The 14,254-nt window shown below is 45.3% G+C and overlaps 1 protein-coding gene across 2 annotated transcripts in view; it reads right to left on the bottom strand.

Annotated features, from left to right (window-relative positions):
- The window catches only part of MPPED2 (metallophosphoesterase domain containing 2), a 181,777-nt gene that overhangs the window by 6,076 nt on the left and 161,447 nt on the right, over positions 1-14,254 (bottom strand). For both annotated transcript variants that reach the window (XM_060157737.1, XM_060157738.1), the window contains one exon: positions 1,812-1,927. In XM_060157737.1, the coding sequence (XP_060013720.1) occupies positions 1,812-1,927 (116 nt within the window). The remainder of the gene's footprint in view (positions 1-1,811; positions 1,928-14,254) is intronic.

The raw sequence follows: 14,254 nt of genomic DNA, 5'->3' as shown, positions 1-14,254 counted from the left end.
CTAAGGGGGATTAAGCCTGCACCCAACTAGGCTGCTCAGGGGAAGGATCAGGTTGGCTGGGATGTGGTCTCTGTAGGGTCTCGCTGTGTAATTCATGCTGAGCAGAATATTTAGCCAGCAATACAATGATTTGGTTAGTCTCTAATGATTGCAAAATAGGGAAATGAATTAATCATGGCTTGATAAAGGTTATTGATAAGTATAATCTTGTAAAGTATGGAGGGGGCAGGATGGGGTAGGGAAAGAGCATGGGGATGGCGATTCTGAAGCTTTGAAAAAAGTCAGGAAGTGCTGATCTTGTGCAAATCTGTACAATTTCCCGGCCTGCAACAGAACTGCCTTCCCTTCTCTTGCTTCCCTCCCACCCCCCATCATGAAAATGTGCCACTGTGGCTCATGCCCTGGTCCTCCCTTCCGCTGTTTCTTTGTGAAACACAGAGCACTTCCCTTGTAAGGGCAGGAAGGCAGCACTAAGTGGCATGAAGGGGAAAATATCTACAAAGATTAAATTCACATTAGGGGATGCGTGTTAGATTTTTTATTTTTCAGGCCGACAGAGGAGGGAAGTGACATGGATAGTAACCCCAAACCACAGGAAAAAAATGATGAACATCATTTATTTTTGTATTGCTTTCCTCCTCTCTCCAAAGCAAGATGATCACGAAAACTTTTCTAGCCCTGTACATTTAACAATTTGTTAAGAGGATAGATTTCATGTTATGTGGTTTTTAGTATAATTTTTTAAAAGAGGAAACTGTCCTACTAAAAGGGAAACATCTGGATTGCCTGAGCATACCTTAGTTTGACAAGGAAGGCTGCTGGTGTAATAGACACCCAGTAGATGGGAAGATCAAGGTGGTAGTCCTGTTTGAAAAATGTTCTGTGGCTGAACCAAACCACTAACAAGCTCATGAATAATTAGAAGATTATTATATAAATCAAACAATCATCTTCTGACCTATAATCTGGGTGACTGAAGGTAGCTTTGAAGCATATTGGCAATCTAAGGCTGGATGCAGGTTCACTGTATCTACAAGATGAGTATCTTTTTTTTTTTGCGGTACGCGGGCCTCTCACTGTTGTGGCCTCTCCCGTTGCGGAGCACAGGCTCCGGACGCGCAGGCTCAGCGGCCATGGCTCACGGGCCCAGCTGCTCCGCGGCATGTGGGATCTTCCCGGACCGGGGCATGAACTCGTGTCCCCTGCATCGGCAGGCGGACTCTCAATCACTGCGCCACCAGGGAAGCCCATGATATGAGTATCTTTAAGTAATATTCAACGTAAGTCCTTACTAAACACCTTAGCTAAAAAAAGAGAGAAAAAAAACAGGATTTTTTTCTTGTATAATTAGCTTGATGTTATACTTAAAGATCTCCCAGGTTCCACTACTATATGGGAAAGGAAAATGAACTACTTTGAACGAAAGTTTCCATCATTTCATTACCATTCAAAAGCCCTGTGATTGGGAGGTCTGTGTCTTCCTTCCATTCCCCCTCCCACTCCCTCACTCCAAAGTGAATATAGTTCTTAAAATAAATTATCAAGCTCAAAAGACTGTGGTGCTCTATACTCATCTGATTTTCCCTGACCTGACTAAATCAAAAAATTTAATTTCAAGAACACCTGTAAGCCCAGCAGAACTGCTGAGTTCAATTATCATACTGGGTTCCTTTAAAGACACTGACTTTTCTTTTTGTATTCACTTTTTTTTTTTTTTTGGAGGAAAATGATTATGTCCCTGAAGCATTATTCATTATGCTTGGGAAAAAAAGGCATCACGTATGACGAAAGTACACCTTTGCTTCACTTACCGAGAGGAGGTCCGTGTGTCATGAGTATGTCGATGCCCTCAGGGATAAGGTTCCACTTGTCCAGCAGAGACTGACCTCTGGGCAGGTTAAAGCCCCAACCATTAAACCACGGGGTCCTTTGGGGGAGATAATGCACATGGTATCAGGCCAGCAGAGCCACGTTTCCGCTCTACACTATTTCTCTCTTGCACATTCCCCCACGGTTTGCATTGCTCTCTTTTCTCTTTTTGATGGTTGGCCCTGGCAGCAGGATGCTTTTTTGTTGACTGCTTCAAAACCAATTCATTTGAAAGCAAGTGTGGAGCCTACAAATTGTTCAACTAGAAAGAGGCACGAGAGCCTTTACAGTGGAGACTTTCCCAGCAGACCCCTATCAAAATCCTAACAATGCTTTGTCTTCCCCCAAATCTCAGTGCTTCCAAAGGTGCCCAGCCCAGATCCGAAGCATGTCCATCCTTCCTGCAGTGCCTCGGGGCTAAGAAATTCCATCAGCCCTCCTTCTTCCTCCCCATCACTGTGGAATGACTTCACCAGAAAGATTCTTACTGAAATCCTTGGGGAAAAGGACAAGTGCTCCGAAGGCAGAAACCACCACACACAGAGATGTTCTGAACATCCCGGACTGAGAATGCTGAAAAAATATTGCGGGGGGTGGGGGTGGGGCTCTGAAAGGTGAGGTGGGACACTGAACAAAAAGCCAAAGTGGAACTTTCCTCCGGTCACCAAAGGGAAGATTTCTGGGGACACCGCTGTTCACTCTGGAATCCAATCTCCTAATAGTGAATGTGAGCATTTCACCCTCTCGGGAACTTCTGCTCCAGGAATAAGTTTCTGAGATTGATGCTCTACGCAGAAACGAATGGCATCTTCATCCATCCAGTGAGCATTTGTAACTGGAGCTGAAAACGTCTCTACCATGTATAATAACGGGAGGATGATCAAGTTTTCTCTACAAATACTACAGGCTACATCACATCAGAACGAAACAGTTCCCAATGCTGTCCTATTCCCAAACATCTAGATGTAACCATTATTTTTTGAAACTGACTCTCTTTGTCCTGGAGGAGAATTCCAGTTTGCTAGGGCGTAGGCGTCAAAGACAAGTTGGTCAATATTCTGGCTAAGCCCAACTTCTGCCTTCAGCTTAAGCTGCCCCTTCCACGCCTACTGAGAGAGGTAACCCTGTGTACAAGAGCACCTGTTCTGTCACAGCTAATCAAACAGGGGGCATTATTATTTAAAGCCAATCATGGCCCAGACTAACCAGTGTCTTTCAAGACTCTGCACTCAGAAACACTAACCATCATTCATTTGGTGGTGGGGCATGCCTAGTCAAGGCCAGAGGTGAAAGGATAGCCCCTGAAAGCCATGTGAAAATTCACCTTACAGGTAAGAACCGCAGTTCCCACTGAGGTGCCTGAGAGAGTAAGTTCCAGAGATAAGAGACTGTGTGGCCTCAGCTCGAAAAAGAGAAACCAAGAAAGTATCTGACTTGGTCCCTAACCACTTTCCAAGTCCCTAAGCCATCCTCAGGAAGCTTACTTGTAATAACAATAGCTATATAACAACAGTAATCGTTATTATAGTTATTATTTCTTGAGTGTTTGCTCTATGTCAAGGTACTATTCTAAGTACTTTATTTGTATCGACACACTGAAACCTCACAACCAGCTCATGAGGTGGGTGCTATTATTAACCACATTTTACAGATGAGGAAAATGAGGTACAGAGAGCTCAAGTAAATACAGCCAATAAATTGGACATAAACCCAAGCAGTTTGGTTCCAAAACCCAGACTCTTAACCTGCATGCAATTCCCCTTCTTTTATGCTACCTGAATTAACTTACTACTTGCCCTGAGTGAGCCCCCTCTGTACTCTTTCAAGTTTGAGTGTCTTATTGCTTGACACCAAATGAGCACTGGACTAGAATACCACAGCCCTAAGATGCTGAAGTGCCCACCAATGGTTTTTGCCTAGCCAGCTCTTTCTGCCTTCTGGTAACAACATTTTAATTTCTATGGAGTACCTTTCCTCCCCCGCTCAGTACATGTGCTCTGGTAAGGCTGACTCATCTCTGCTCAGAATGAAGCGCGTATGGCCTCTCCGTGAGCAGTGACCGGTCTAGGGATGTGCACATGACCCAAGTTGGGCCAGTGAGCGCCATCCTCAGGATTTTGTTGGTGCTACCTAAAGAGAAGTCATAGTTTCCTCTCTTTCCTATCTTGAGAACTACGTAAGCCTGCTACTGCCTGGGAGCTATCTCAGCCACCTTGCAGATAAGCTTGTGCTTGAGAAGCAAATCACCACAAAGAATGCGAAGCCAAGAAGCAGAGTGCTTTGATGACCTTGTTGGACACGGGGAACCAGCTGTGCCTGAAGCCAATCACATTTTTCTTCCAAGTATGTAAGCCAGCAAAATCCTTTTCTTCTGATTAGCTTGAGTTAGATCCTGTTTCTTGCAACCGAAAGAGTCCTAATATACACAGTCACTGTATTTAGTGTAGAAACGACCTATGTACCTATTGGCAATGATTACCCACCCCCCAAGATGTCCAAGTCCTAATTCCCGGAACCTATAAATATATTACCTTACATGGCAAAGGTGGATTAAAAGTTTGTTTGGGAGCTAATCAGCTGACCTTAAACTAGGGAGATTATCCTGGATTACCTAAGGAGGACCCAGTGAAACCACAAGGTCCCTAAAAGTGGAGAAGGGAGGTAGAAGAGGAAATTAAAGAGGTGCAATGTAAGAAGGACTTAACCTGCTGTTGATGGCTTTGAAGGGGAAGGAAGAGGAACATAAAGCCAAGGAATGTGGGCAGTGTCAAAAAGCTGGAAAAGGTAAGCAGAGAAAACAAACGCTCCCACAGAGCCTCCAGAAAGGAACACAGCCCTGCCGACACCCGGATTCCAGCCCAGTGAGACCCATGTCAGGTTTCTGACCAACAGATGGTGAAGCAATAAATGTGTCATTTTAGATGAATGGATAAAGAAGATGTGGTATATATACACAATGGAATACTACTCAGCCATAAAAAAGAATCACATTTTGCCATTTGCAGCAACATGGATGGACTTGGAGGGTCTAATGCTAAGTGAAATAAGTCAGACAGAGAAAGGCAAATACTGTATGATACCACTTATATGTGGAATCTAAAAAATGCAACAAACTAGTGAATATAACAAAAAATAAGCAGACTCACCAGATATAGAGAACAAGCTAGTGGTTACCAGCAGAGAGAGGGGAGGAAGGAAGGGCAATATAGGGGTAGGGGAGTAAGAGGTACAAACTATTAGGTCTAAAATAAGCTACAAGGATATATTGTACAACACGGAGAATATAGCCAATATTTTATAATAACTATAAATGGAATATAACCTTCAAAAATTGTGAACCACTATATTGTATGCCTGTATATATAATATTGTACAGCAACTAAACTTCAATTAAAAAATACATTAAAGAATAAATATATGTTGTTTTATGCCACTAAATTTGTGGTGATTTGTTACAGAAGCAATAGAAAACTAATACGGTATCTAAACTGTCTGAGCTGGTTATAAAATCCACGGACTGTGAGTGGCCTGAGTCTCACTTGGTACACAGCATGTGTTCAATCAACACGGCCCTTCCACAGCCACACTGTCTTGCTCGGCTAGGGGCAGTGCTTTTAGTTTCCTCTGAGGAAAAGGCAGTGCTCACTTTCTTATCCCAGTCTGTCAGGGATGCACCAGGCATCGTGGGTATGGGGGTGAGGCCTCGTAGACCCTTTCAGAGCTTTAATGGGTCAACCCTGCTCTCTCTTGCCTTCTAGGACTCCCAGACTGCAGGATCGTAAACATTTTCATTAGACTCTAAAATAGAGTTTTCCCGGTTTGGGATACCCATCTTTCCCCTTTACTTTACAATAATAACCCTCTTCCAAGATTTGTTTTAAAAGTAAAAAGAAAAAAAAAAAAAAGGCAAGTTCAGAACCCAGTGAAGATTCAGTGAGCATTCTGGCGTGAGAGAGAGAAAAATAAGCAAAAACATCTGTTTTCCTAGATTTTGCAAACAAGCTTCTGGGCCTATGGTTCCTGTCTGAGTGGCGAATAAAGAAGGGTTTGAAAGAGTCCCAAGCACACCCAAGTAGTTGGTACAATGAGGGGCTCTGATTTCACTGCCAGAGTCTGTCTGAGGGCAGTCAGCCCCTGAACCCCGAGGATATCCCAGGGGCTTCCAGCGTCAAAGAACGGGACTTATTTTTTTCACTCTTTCCAGTTTTCCCTCCTAGAACTTTCTCTTGGAAACCTACAGCCCTATTCCCCCAGGAAATGCTCAGTTTTACAAGTGCTCTGTAAAAGATTAAGGCAGGTCCATGGTCTAGAGGTCCCTTAAATTTTATTTGGTTAATGTTAAGCCTGTGACAAAGCCCAGACATTTCCAAGTTAAGGGTAAACTTTGAAAATGTTGGGCTTTTCTTTTGACTCAAACCTGTATGTACATGAGACAGAGGTTAAGTTATACGAAAGCGAACATTTATTAAGTCCCTGATCCGTTTTTACGTAGGGGTTTGGTTTTACATAGGCTATTACATTTAACTCCTCATAACAATACTCGGGCTAGGTATTATCAGCTCTGTTTTTAGATTAAAAACCTGAAGATCAGTGATATCAAGTAATTTGTTCACTTTCCTAGGATTAGTAAGTGGCGGAACTGAGATCTGAACCCAGACCTGCTGGCTGCAAAGCCAATGTTCTTTCTTTGCACAATGCTGAATTAAAACCTTCCAGCCCAGTTTTGGTTTTGGCTCTCACATACATAAAGTAAACAGGGCTGATCCATACGGTCTCTGAGGCTGTGCACTGTGCAACTCCAGAGGGCTCCATGGCATTGTGGGATGGAAGTGGCTCTTAGTGAAAATGCAGTGTGAATTCAACAATGCTGGTACGGCTTCTCTGGGATGCTTTCTGTTCCTCTAGATCCCCTAGATCAGGCCTTTTCCATAATACAGTGACCAGGAAATGGGAAAAGCAGCCCAGTGATGGGCTCCAGAATTATCCCAGCATGGTGTAATAAGTGGGGCATACAGAAATGGGAGACCCATGTGCTAATTTGCATGCTGGCATCAATTCGCTAATGCACAAGACCCTTGGATAAGAGAAGGTCCTCAGTGGGCCAGTTTCCTCATCTGAGCAAAGAATGAATGGGTGGATGCGATTACGGGAGTTCAGGATCGCTTTTAGGCTGCAGAAATCTTATACAGAAGCCCCAGACCCAAAGCAGGTATGTGCAGGGGTGTTTCTTGCCAGGGGACGGGGACGAAGGGGCTCTGAGCCTGTTCACTCACTCAGCCCCCTCCTCCTTTCTGACCTACGCCTCTGAGCACAGCTGGCAAAACCTGACGCTCGATAATCTTTCTGTGATCTAGAAATCCCCAAATTCTGTCATTCTGTGCAGGCTATCAATGTTCTGAGTAACTGCTGTGAATTGCCCTCAATGAATTACCTAAATTGCCTGTAAAGGACCAAGTCCAGTGTGGGAGAAATAGCTGCACAGAGCAGAGACCGACTGTGTCAGCATCAATGAATAATGCTTTATCCAGTTGAGTTTCAACCTGAAACACGAAACCCCAGCAGTGAGCCCCCCAGGAGTTCACTGGGAAACGTGTGCACAGCCGACCTCCCGAGCCCCACAATGAGTTTTGTTCTGTAGCAGTGGGGAGGCGAGGGGGGAAAGGAGGAGGGAGGAGGGAGGAATCCAAGGGAACAATGTCTACTGCCTTGGCCAAGGACTTAATAATTAGCTGTGACTAACAAATGCCACATGGGAACCGACTTGTAAGAAAATGTCCCACAAAGCACCCTATTGCCAGTGGGCCAATCCGAGCCCACGACCGCCCCTCCTAGACAGGGATTAGAAAATCCTGGAAGGAAGGGGAGTACTTCAGCTGCCTGAAGCCAGTGGACCGAAGACTCAGACGGATGGAAGCTGGGGATGCGTTCAAGGCGCCCTTCCCCTTATTCTCAGAATTAGAAGCACTTGGCCTCTCGGGGCTGAGAGTCCAGGGGCAGGTGCTGCGGGAGTCCACATAGGCAGAACTTGTTCCAAACAATGTCAATACAAAACAGGTTTGCTCTCTGGAAGCACGTTGAGATTAAATCACTGCAAAGGTCATCTGTGTTTGCCGTACACAATGCTGTGGTGTGGGCGGAAGGGAGCTGCCGGAGCATAAATCCCAGGTTTGGACAGGTGAATGGCCGTTCACTCCCCGACCAACTTCGGTGGGGGCTGGGTGCACCCCAGGAAAGCAGGATTTGGAAATGAGCAATTGGTACTTGTTCAGCTCAGCTGGGCTACTCAGGTTCACTGCCCTGGCGTTCGTCAGTGTGGACAGACTCCCCATGGACCCTGGGTCCTGGGCGGACTGCATCACAAAGACTTGGGGTTCTTCTGAATACAGTCTCCTGGGTGCCCGCTGCAGAGATTAGGGCTTGAGATTCCGCAGGAAAGCTGTGAAGGGGAAAAGTGCAAGCTCGCGAGCACCCAGACTTAATGAAAGGGCTGGCGTGTTGGCTGTGCCGCTTAAAACTACGAGAACCTGGGGGTTTTGTGAAAGTTAAGCCATTCTTGTTTTGGAGGCCGTGGGTACGCGTGTGTATTATGGGGTCAAACAGACCCATGTCCAGTAGGTCTACTGCTTACCGGCTTCTCTGAGCCTGTCTCCTCCTCTTTCAAAAAGCAGCAGAATATCCACCCACGTGGATAAAGTGAGATAATGAGATAATTTATGTAAAACTTTTGGCAGAGAACTGCCAGCGAGTATTAATGTGCAGCTTCTAATTTATACATGATATACATTGGCAGTGTGTGTGTGTGTGTGCGTGTGTGTGTATACACACACACGCACACACACACACAAAACTGCTCATGTTACTCTTTTCTGTCTGGAGTTTCTCAAGCTATGGCTCATCAAATCATAGACCCTGCTGCTCCAGACTCTGGAAAAGTCCCCGGTGCATAGGCAAGCATTACTAGACGGCTAGATAGAGGCTGATTTCCTCCGGCTGATTACTTATTAAAAGGCGCTTCCTCGGCTCACTTTTGAGTGGAAGTTTTTCAGAAAGGCACTCCCTCCCTCGCCTGGCGGCCGGCTCAGTCTTGCATAGACAATCCTGTGGAACGTGAGAGCACAAGGTAAAACGGTTAGTCAAGCTGCTTGGCCGGCAAGTACAGGTGGCTAGATTTTGACAGGATTTTAAATTGGCGAAGTTCAAGGAAGGGGTTCACTTTGGGTCCTTGGAATATTTATAATAGGGGGCTCAGAGAGGTTCACTGCAGGAATCGACACACTACTAATTAAAGCCATCACCACCGCCTGGCACCTCTGTGAAGCAAAATTCAGAAACCAGGAGCCAATTTCCACAATCCCTTTCTTTTCTAAATGGTGGTGCTTCAGAATTGCAACCTCTTCCACGCCCGGCACTCCCAGCCACCATCGGCCCCTCTCCGACTACACATCACACCAGGTCCAAGGGAAGCTAATTTAACCACCGCTGGTTAAAATCACACCGCACTTCACAGCGCCTTTCACATGCCATGAAGCTGTCATGATAATTCTTGATCTCTGGCTCACCTGACAGCTCAGCCCTCCCTTGACTGCAAAGCTTCCCGTCAGTTAGAAATAGCAGTTTCCCTGGCACCAGATGTGTCATCCTGCATATCCAGATGAAAGGCAGACACCTGCCCCGCTCCCCTCCTTGCTTCCCTTTCTCTCCATTGCTCTGGAGTTTGTTTAAGAAGCCAGCCTTCTCCCTCCCCAAGTCCCTCCACTTGGCAGCCTGGAAGTTACTCTTCCATGCAATTAAAAGGCTGTCTTGCATTAGCCCACGGAAGAACGTCACATCTTGTGCAGCAAAGAGACGCACACGGTAATTGACATCACTAGGAGAGAGATGCAAAGCTTCACTTCAGGGCAAGATTGACACCTCTGGGCAGCTGCCTGGGAAGAGCCTGCCTCACCCAAACCAGGACTCAGCTGCCTCCAAAGGGCAGTGCCGGCTTCTCTCACACCAGCTGTCCAGTCCCATCACTTCACTGTGGCTTTGTAGATTGGTCTTTCGTTATAAGGTCCTTGGGATGAAAAGAGATCCTGTTTTGATAAAGGGAAGGCCTGGTTGAATAATATGGTCTGCTGCCATAGACAGGATAGGAACAAATCATACCCAAGGTAGTCACCTGGGGCCCATGAGCTACAAATAGGGTTTTCGTAAACCAAGGCAGCACACACCGCTGTCTTGACAAACACGCCGACGGTGTCCCCTTTTTGTAACTAATAAGGAGCAAGTGCTGGAATTAAGCCCGTTACCCATTTTCCTCTCTTGCTGGAAAGGAGACGGTGTAAGCAGAGTTTGCTTTAGGAGCCAAGAAAAAAAACAACAAACCACCCTGACCTGTGTTTGAACTTGGTGTGCCCTGAATTATTAAAAATAATGTTACAGCATTTGCCTGGTCCTCCCAAGCATACCTGCCTTTAATCTTATAAACAAGTTCACAGCATGAAGAGAAAGATTTCCAATAGGTTTCCTTCTCATAGGGTTGTGAGGGAGACTATTCCCATCCATCATGCAAAGAGCCTGACAGGGGAGAGGAAAGACCACGGCGGGACTTCTGTCTTGGTGGGCAGGTGAAGTGGACTTGGGGTCATGCCCTGGTGCTTCCAGAAATGGCTCTTTGTTTTGTGGCCGAGGAAATTAGAGGACCAGGTACCAGGGTACCCTGACCAGGATGGGCCTTGATCTGAGCAGCCCTCAATGGGACCTGCGTTGATTGATATCTAATCCCCAGCAGGGAGAATTCCTCCAAGAGGGACGTCACGGCCAAGTCTGAAAGGAAAAGAAGGCTCAATGGGTGGAGAGGAGTAGAAGAAAGAAAAGCAGTATTCATCTTTTTTTCCACTAACATTTATTGTGGTAAAATATATATAACAAAATTTAATATTCGAACCATTTTAAGTGTATAATTCAGTGGCATTAAGTCCATTAACAATGTTGTACAACCATCTCCTGAACTTTTGCACATCCCTGATAGAAACTCTGTACCCACTGACAACAGCCCCCCATCTCTCCCTCCCCTTAGCCCCTGGCAACCACCGTTCTATTTTCTGTCTCCATAAATATGACCACTCCAGGTACCCCATGTATGTGGAATCTTACCATATTTGTTCTTCTGGGTCTGGCTTATTTTGCTTAGCATAATATGTTCAAGATTCATCCATGCTGTAGCATGTATCAGAAATTCATTCTTTTGTGTGGCTGAAAAATATTCCACTGTATGGGTAGACAACATTCCCTTTTTTCTTCATCTAAGGTTTCTGTAAGTCTAGGATGTGCCAGGTACCAAGCTTGACCATAAGGCATCGTGGATGATGAGTCTGAGTCCCTTCCTTCAGGAGGTACACAGGGACTGGCTTGAAAGCTCAGAGGATGGGATCAGTATGGTCCTTGTGGGGCATTTAATCATTCCACAGACATGACCTGGATGCCTGCTATGAGCCGGGTTCTAGCAAGGTCGTTGCTAGGATTACAACATTGAATAGTTTCCAGGATAAACCCACAGCTTACCATTTCATAGGTAAAGTTGCCCTGGACAGAAGTCTTTAAATGCTGGCCTTCATTTCAAAATAACCTAATTTCCAAAGAGCTTAGGGAACATCAAAATGATCTGAGAATGAACCCAGCAATTCCAAGGGCAGACTGGAGAGGAGGTGACCTGGGGCACAGCTGGCAGGACTCTGCGGGGGAGGTCTCCTTCCACGTCCTCCTGCACGCTCCTTAAGAAAGCTCTGCAGCCAACACCACGACCACGAAACGCAGAACCACATCCTACTAGAGAATAAGCCTGCGAGGGCAGCGTGTGTCACATGCCTGGCTGGCTCTAAAGCATGGGACAAACAGGACAGGGGAGGCAGGAAGATTGCCAGGTACTCAGCAGACTCAGCAGAGAGCACCTGCCCCACCCCTACCCTGCAGACATGTCACAGAAACCTAGCCAGAAGACAGTATTTTTCTAACTTAGATTTCCCAAAAGAGTAAGAAAAAGAGGAAAGGTGGGTTCAGGATTAGCTGGATTTGATCTTGTTACACAGTGAACTCTTAAGAATTGATGTTAACAGCAGGGACGGACTGATAAAATCTCTGCCCCGAAATAGGGGATAATACAATATTTTATTCTGTTTAGTTTAGTTTAGAATGTGCCTGTGTTGAGCGTGTGTTGTCACACATTTATTTTGCTAATGCTGGTTTCTTTTTATACAATTTCATATTTGGGGGGACTAGGGGGAGGACTGCAATGGTAAGAAAGCCTGCTCCTGAAAAAATAGACCCAAAGAGAATAAGTGATGAGTGGACCATAAAAGACTAGGCAGCCAGTCATTAAATGTAACAAGGAAGACTGGACGTTCAATGACTTTGGCCTGGTTCACCACCGTGTCCCTAGCACCTGGCACAGAGCAGATGCTTAAGTATTTGTCAGTTGAACTGACTAAGAGTGAGTGTTCATGAAGAGTTTGTAACTTCATGAGAAAGTGTTCATTCCGTGATGGCTAGTGGAAGAGCCAATTTGCAGACCAGTATGAACGCAAGGATGTAAAAAATGCTTAGAAAAAAGAAAGCGATGAAGCTACTGAATGATTATCTCAGGGGTGGGAGGAGAACCAGGTGTGATTTTTTTCCCTTCTTTCTATTTGTCTATTATTCTCTACTTTTTCTATACTGACCACCTATATTTTGGAAAAAATTTATCCAGTGTAAAAATCTCCATGCAGTCAAAGGCAACTTGAGCATGGATGGAGAAATTTGGAGGATTCGTTATCTACTTAGACTGCAAAGCAGTTTCTTCCAGCGGGTGAAGAAACTGGTGGATTTGGGGGACTTGAGCTCAGGAAGCTGACGTACGGCTTGCCTTCTTTCTCTCCCCTCCCCGTTACCATTCGTGGGGACAGAAAGTCGTCCTGAGCAGCAGAGTCTTTTATTCATTCAAGTTATTCAATACACATTTACTGAGCATCTGCTACATGCCAGACACCAGTCTGCTGGGGGTGGTTCATCTTACTGAGGGATTTCAGTTTCACTGTAGATAACATTATATAGCTGCATAGTACTTTACTCATTACACATCATTTTCACATTTATTAGTTCACAATTACCCCCAAGTGGTGGGCAAGGTATTAATTATAGAGAAAACGGTATACAGAAATAGGAATTTTAGTAACTTGCACAAGGTCACCTACAGCTGAGGTGGCATGGACATAATTCTGTAGTCCAATGATTTCAAATGAACGGTTAAAAGTTAGACAGGTCTAGGTTCAAATTCTGACTATTTTCCACTCAGCAATGTGACCTTGGGCAAGTTCATCTGTCTGATCTCAGTTTTCTCATCTATTCAGTGGAGATAATAGGACCACCCACACAGGTTTGTTGTGAGGACTGACTGTGATCATGTATGTAATGCATTTCCCAGAGTGTTTGCCCTATATTAAGAATTCAGTGTGGGACTTCCCTGGTGGCGCAGTAGTTAAGAACCCGCCTGCCAATGCAGGGGACACGGGCTTGATATCTGGTCCGGGAAGATCCCACATGCCATGGAGCAACTAAGCCCGTGACTACTGAGCCTGTGCTCTAGAAACTGCGAGCCACAACTACTGAAGCCCGCGCGCCACAACTACTGAAGCCCGCGCGCCTAGAGCCCGTGCTCCACAAGAGAAGTCAGGGCAATGAGAAGCCCGCGCACCGCAACGAAGAGTAGCCCCCACTCGCCTCAACTAGAGAAAGCCTGCGCACAGCAACGAAGACCCAACGCAGCCAAAAATAAATAAATAAATAAATTTAAAAAAGAGAAAATAATTCAATGTTAGCTCTTGTTTCATCATTATGAATATTAATATCATTATAAATATTGATATCACAACCCTTAGGTGTATGTTCCCTAATTTATCTTCTTCGTACCCTCACAAAGTGTACCTTCTCTCTCCATTTCTCAGATTTAGAATGTAGATACCAAAGAACTGAACGGATCTATCGCAAAGCAATGAGTGACGCCGACTGGATACAGGTGGACCAGGCTCGGATAAGGAACGGAAAGGCACTGACTTGGCGTTAGAAGGCCTGGGTGCTAGTCTAGGCTCTTCCAACTTACTTGCTACAAAACCTTGAGCAAGTAACGTCTCTGATCTCCTGTTTTTTTAACTGTGCAAAGGGGATAACGATTTTGATGAAACTTGCAAGCTTGTCACACAAATGCCTACATAAACGAGTTTGCAACTATACAAAAAGTGCCTTCCGATGAAGTGCCTTCGAATTCCCATATCACTGCTGTCTGTGTTGCCTACTTGTGCTGTTTGAAAATCTCAGAGGGGCCAGAATAAGTGACAAGTAGGTCAGATGTATGTTAAAGTGCTGGCCT

The sequence above is a fragment of the Lagenorhynchus albirostris genome, chromosome 9 (genome assembly GCF_949774975.1).
Source record: "Lagenorhynchus albirostris chromosome 9, mLagAlb1.1, whole genome shotgun sequence".
In the NCBI taxonomy this organism is placed as follows: Eukaryota; Metazoa; Chordata; class Mammalia; order Artiodactyla; family Delphinidae; genus Lagenorhynchus; species Lagenorhynchus albirostris.
This window is presented reverse-complemented; position numbering and strand designations above follow the sequence as displayed.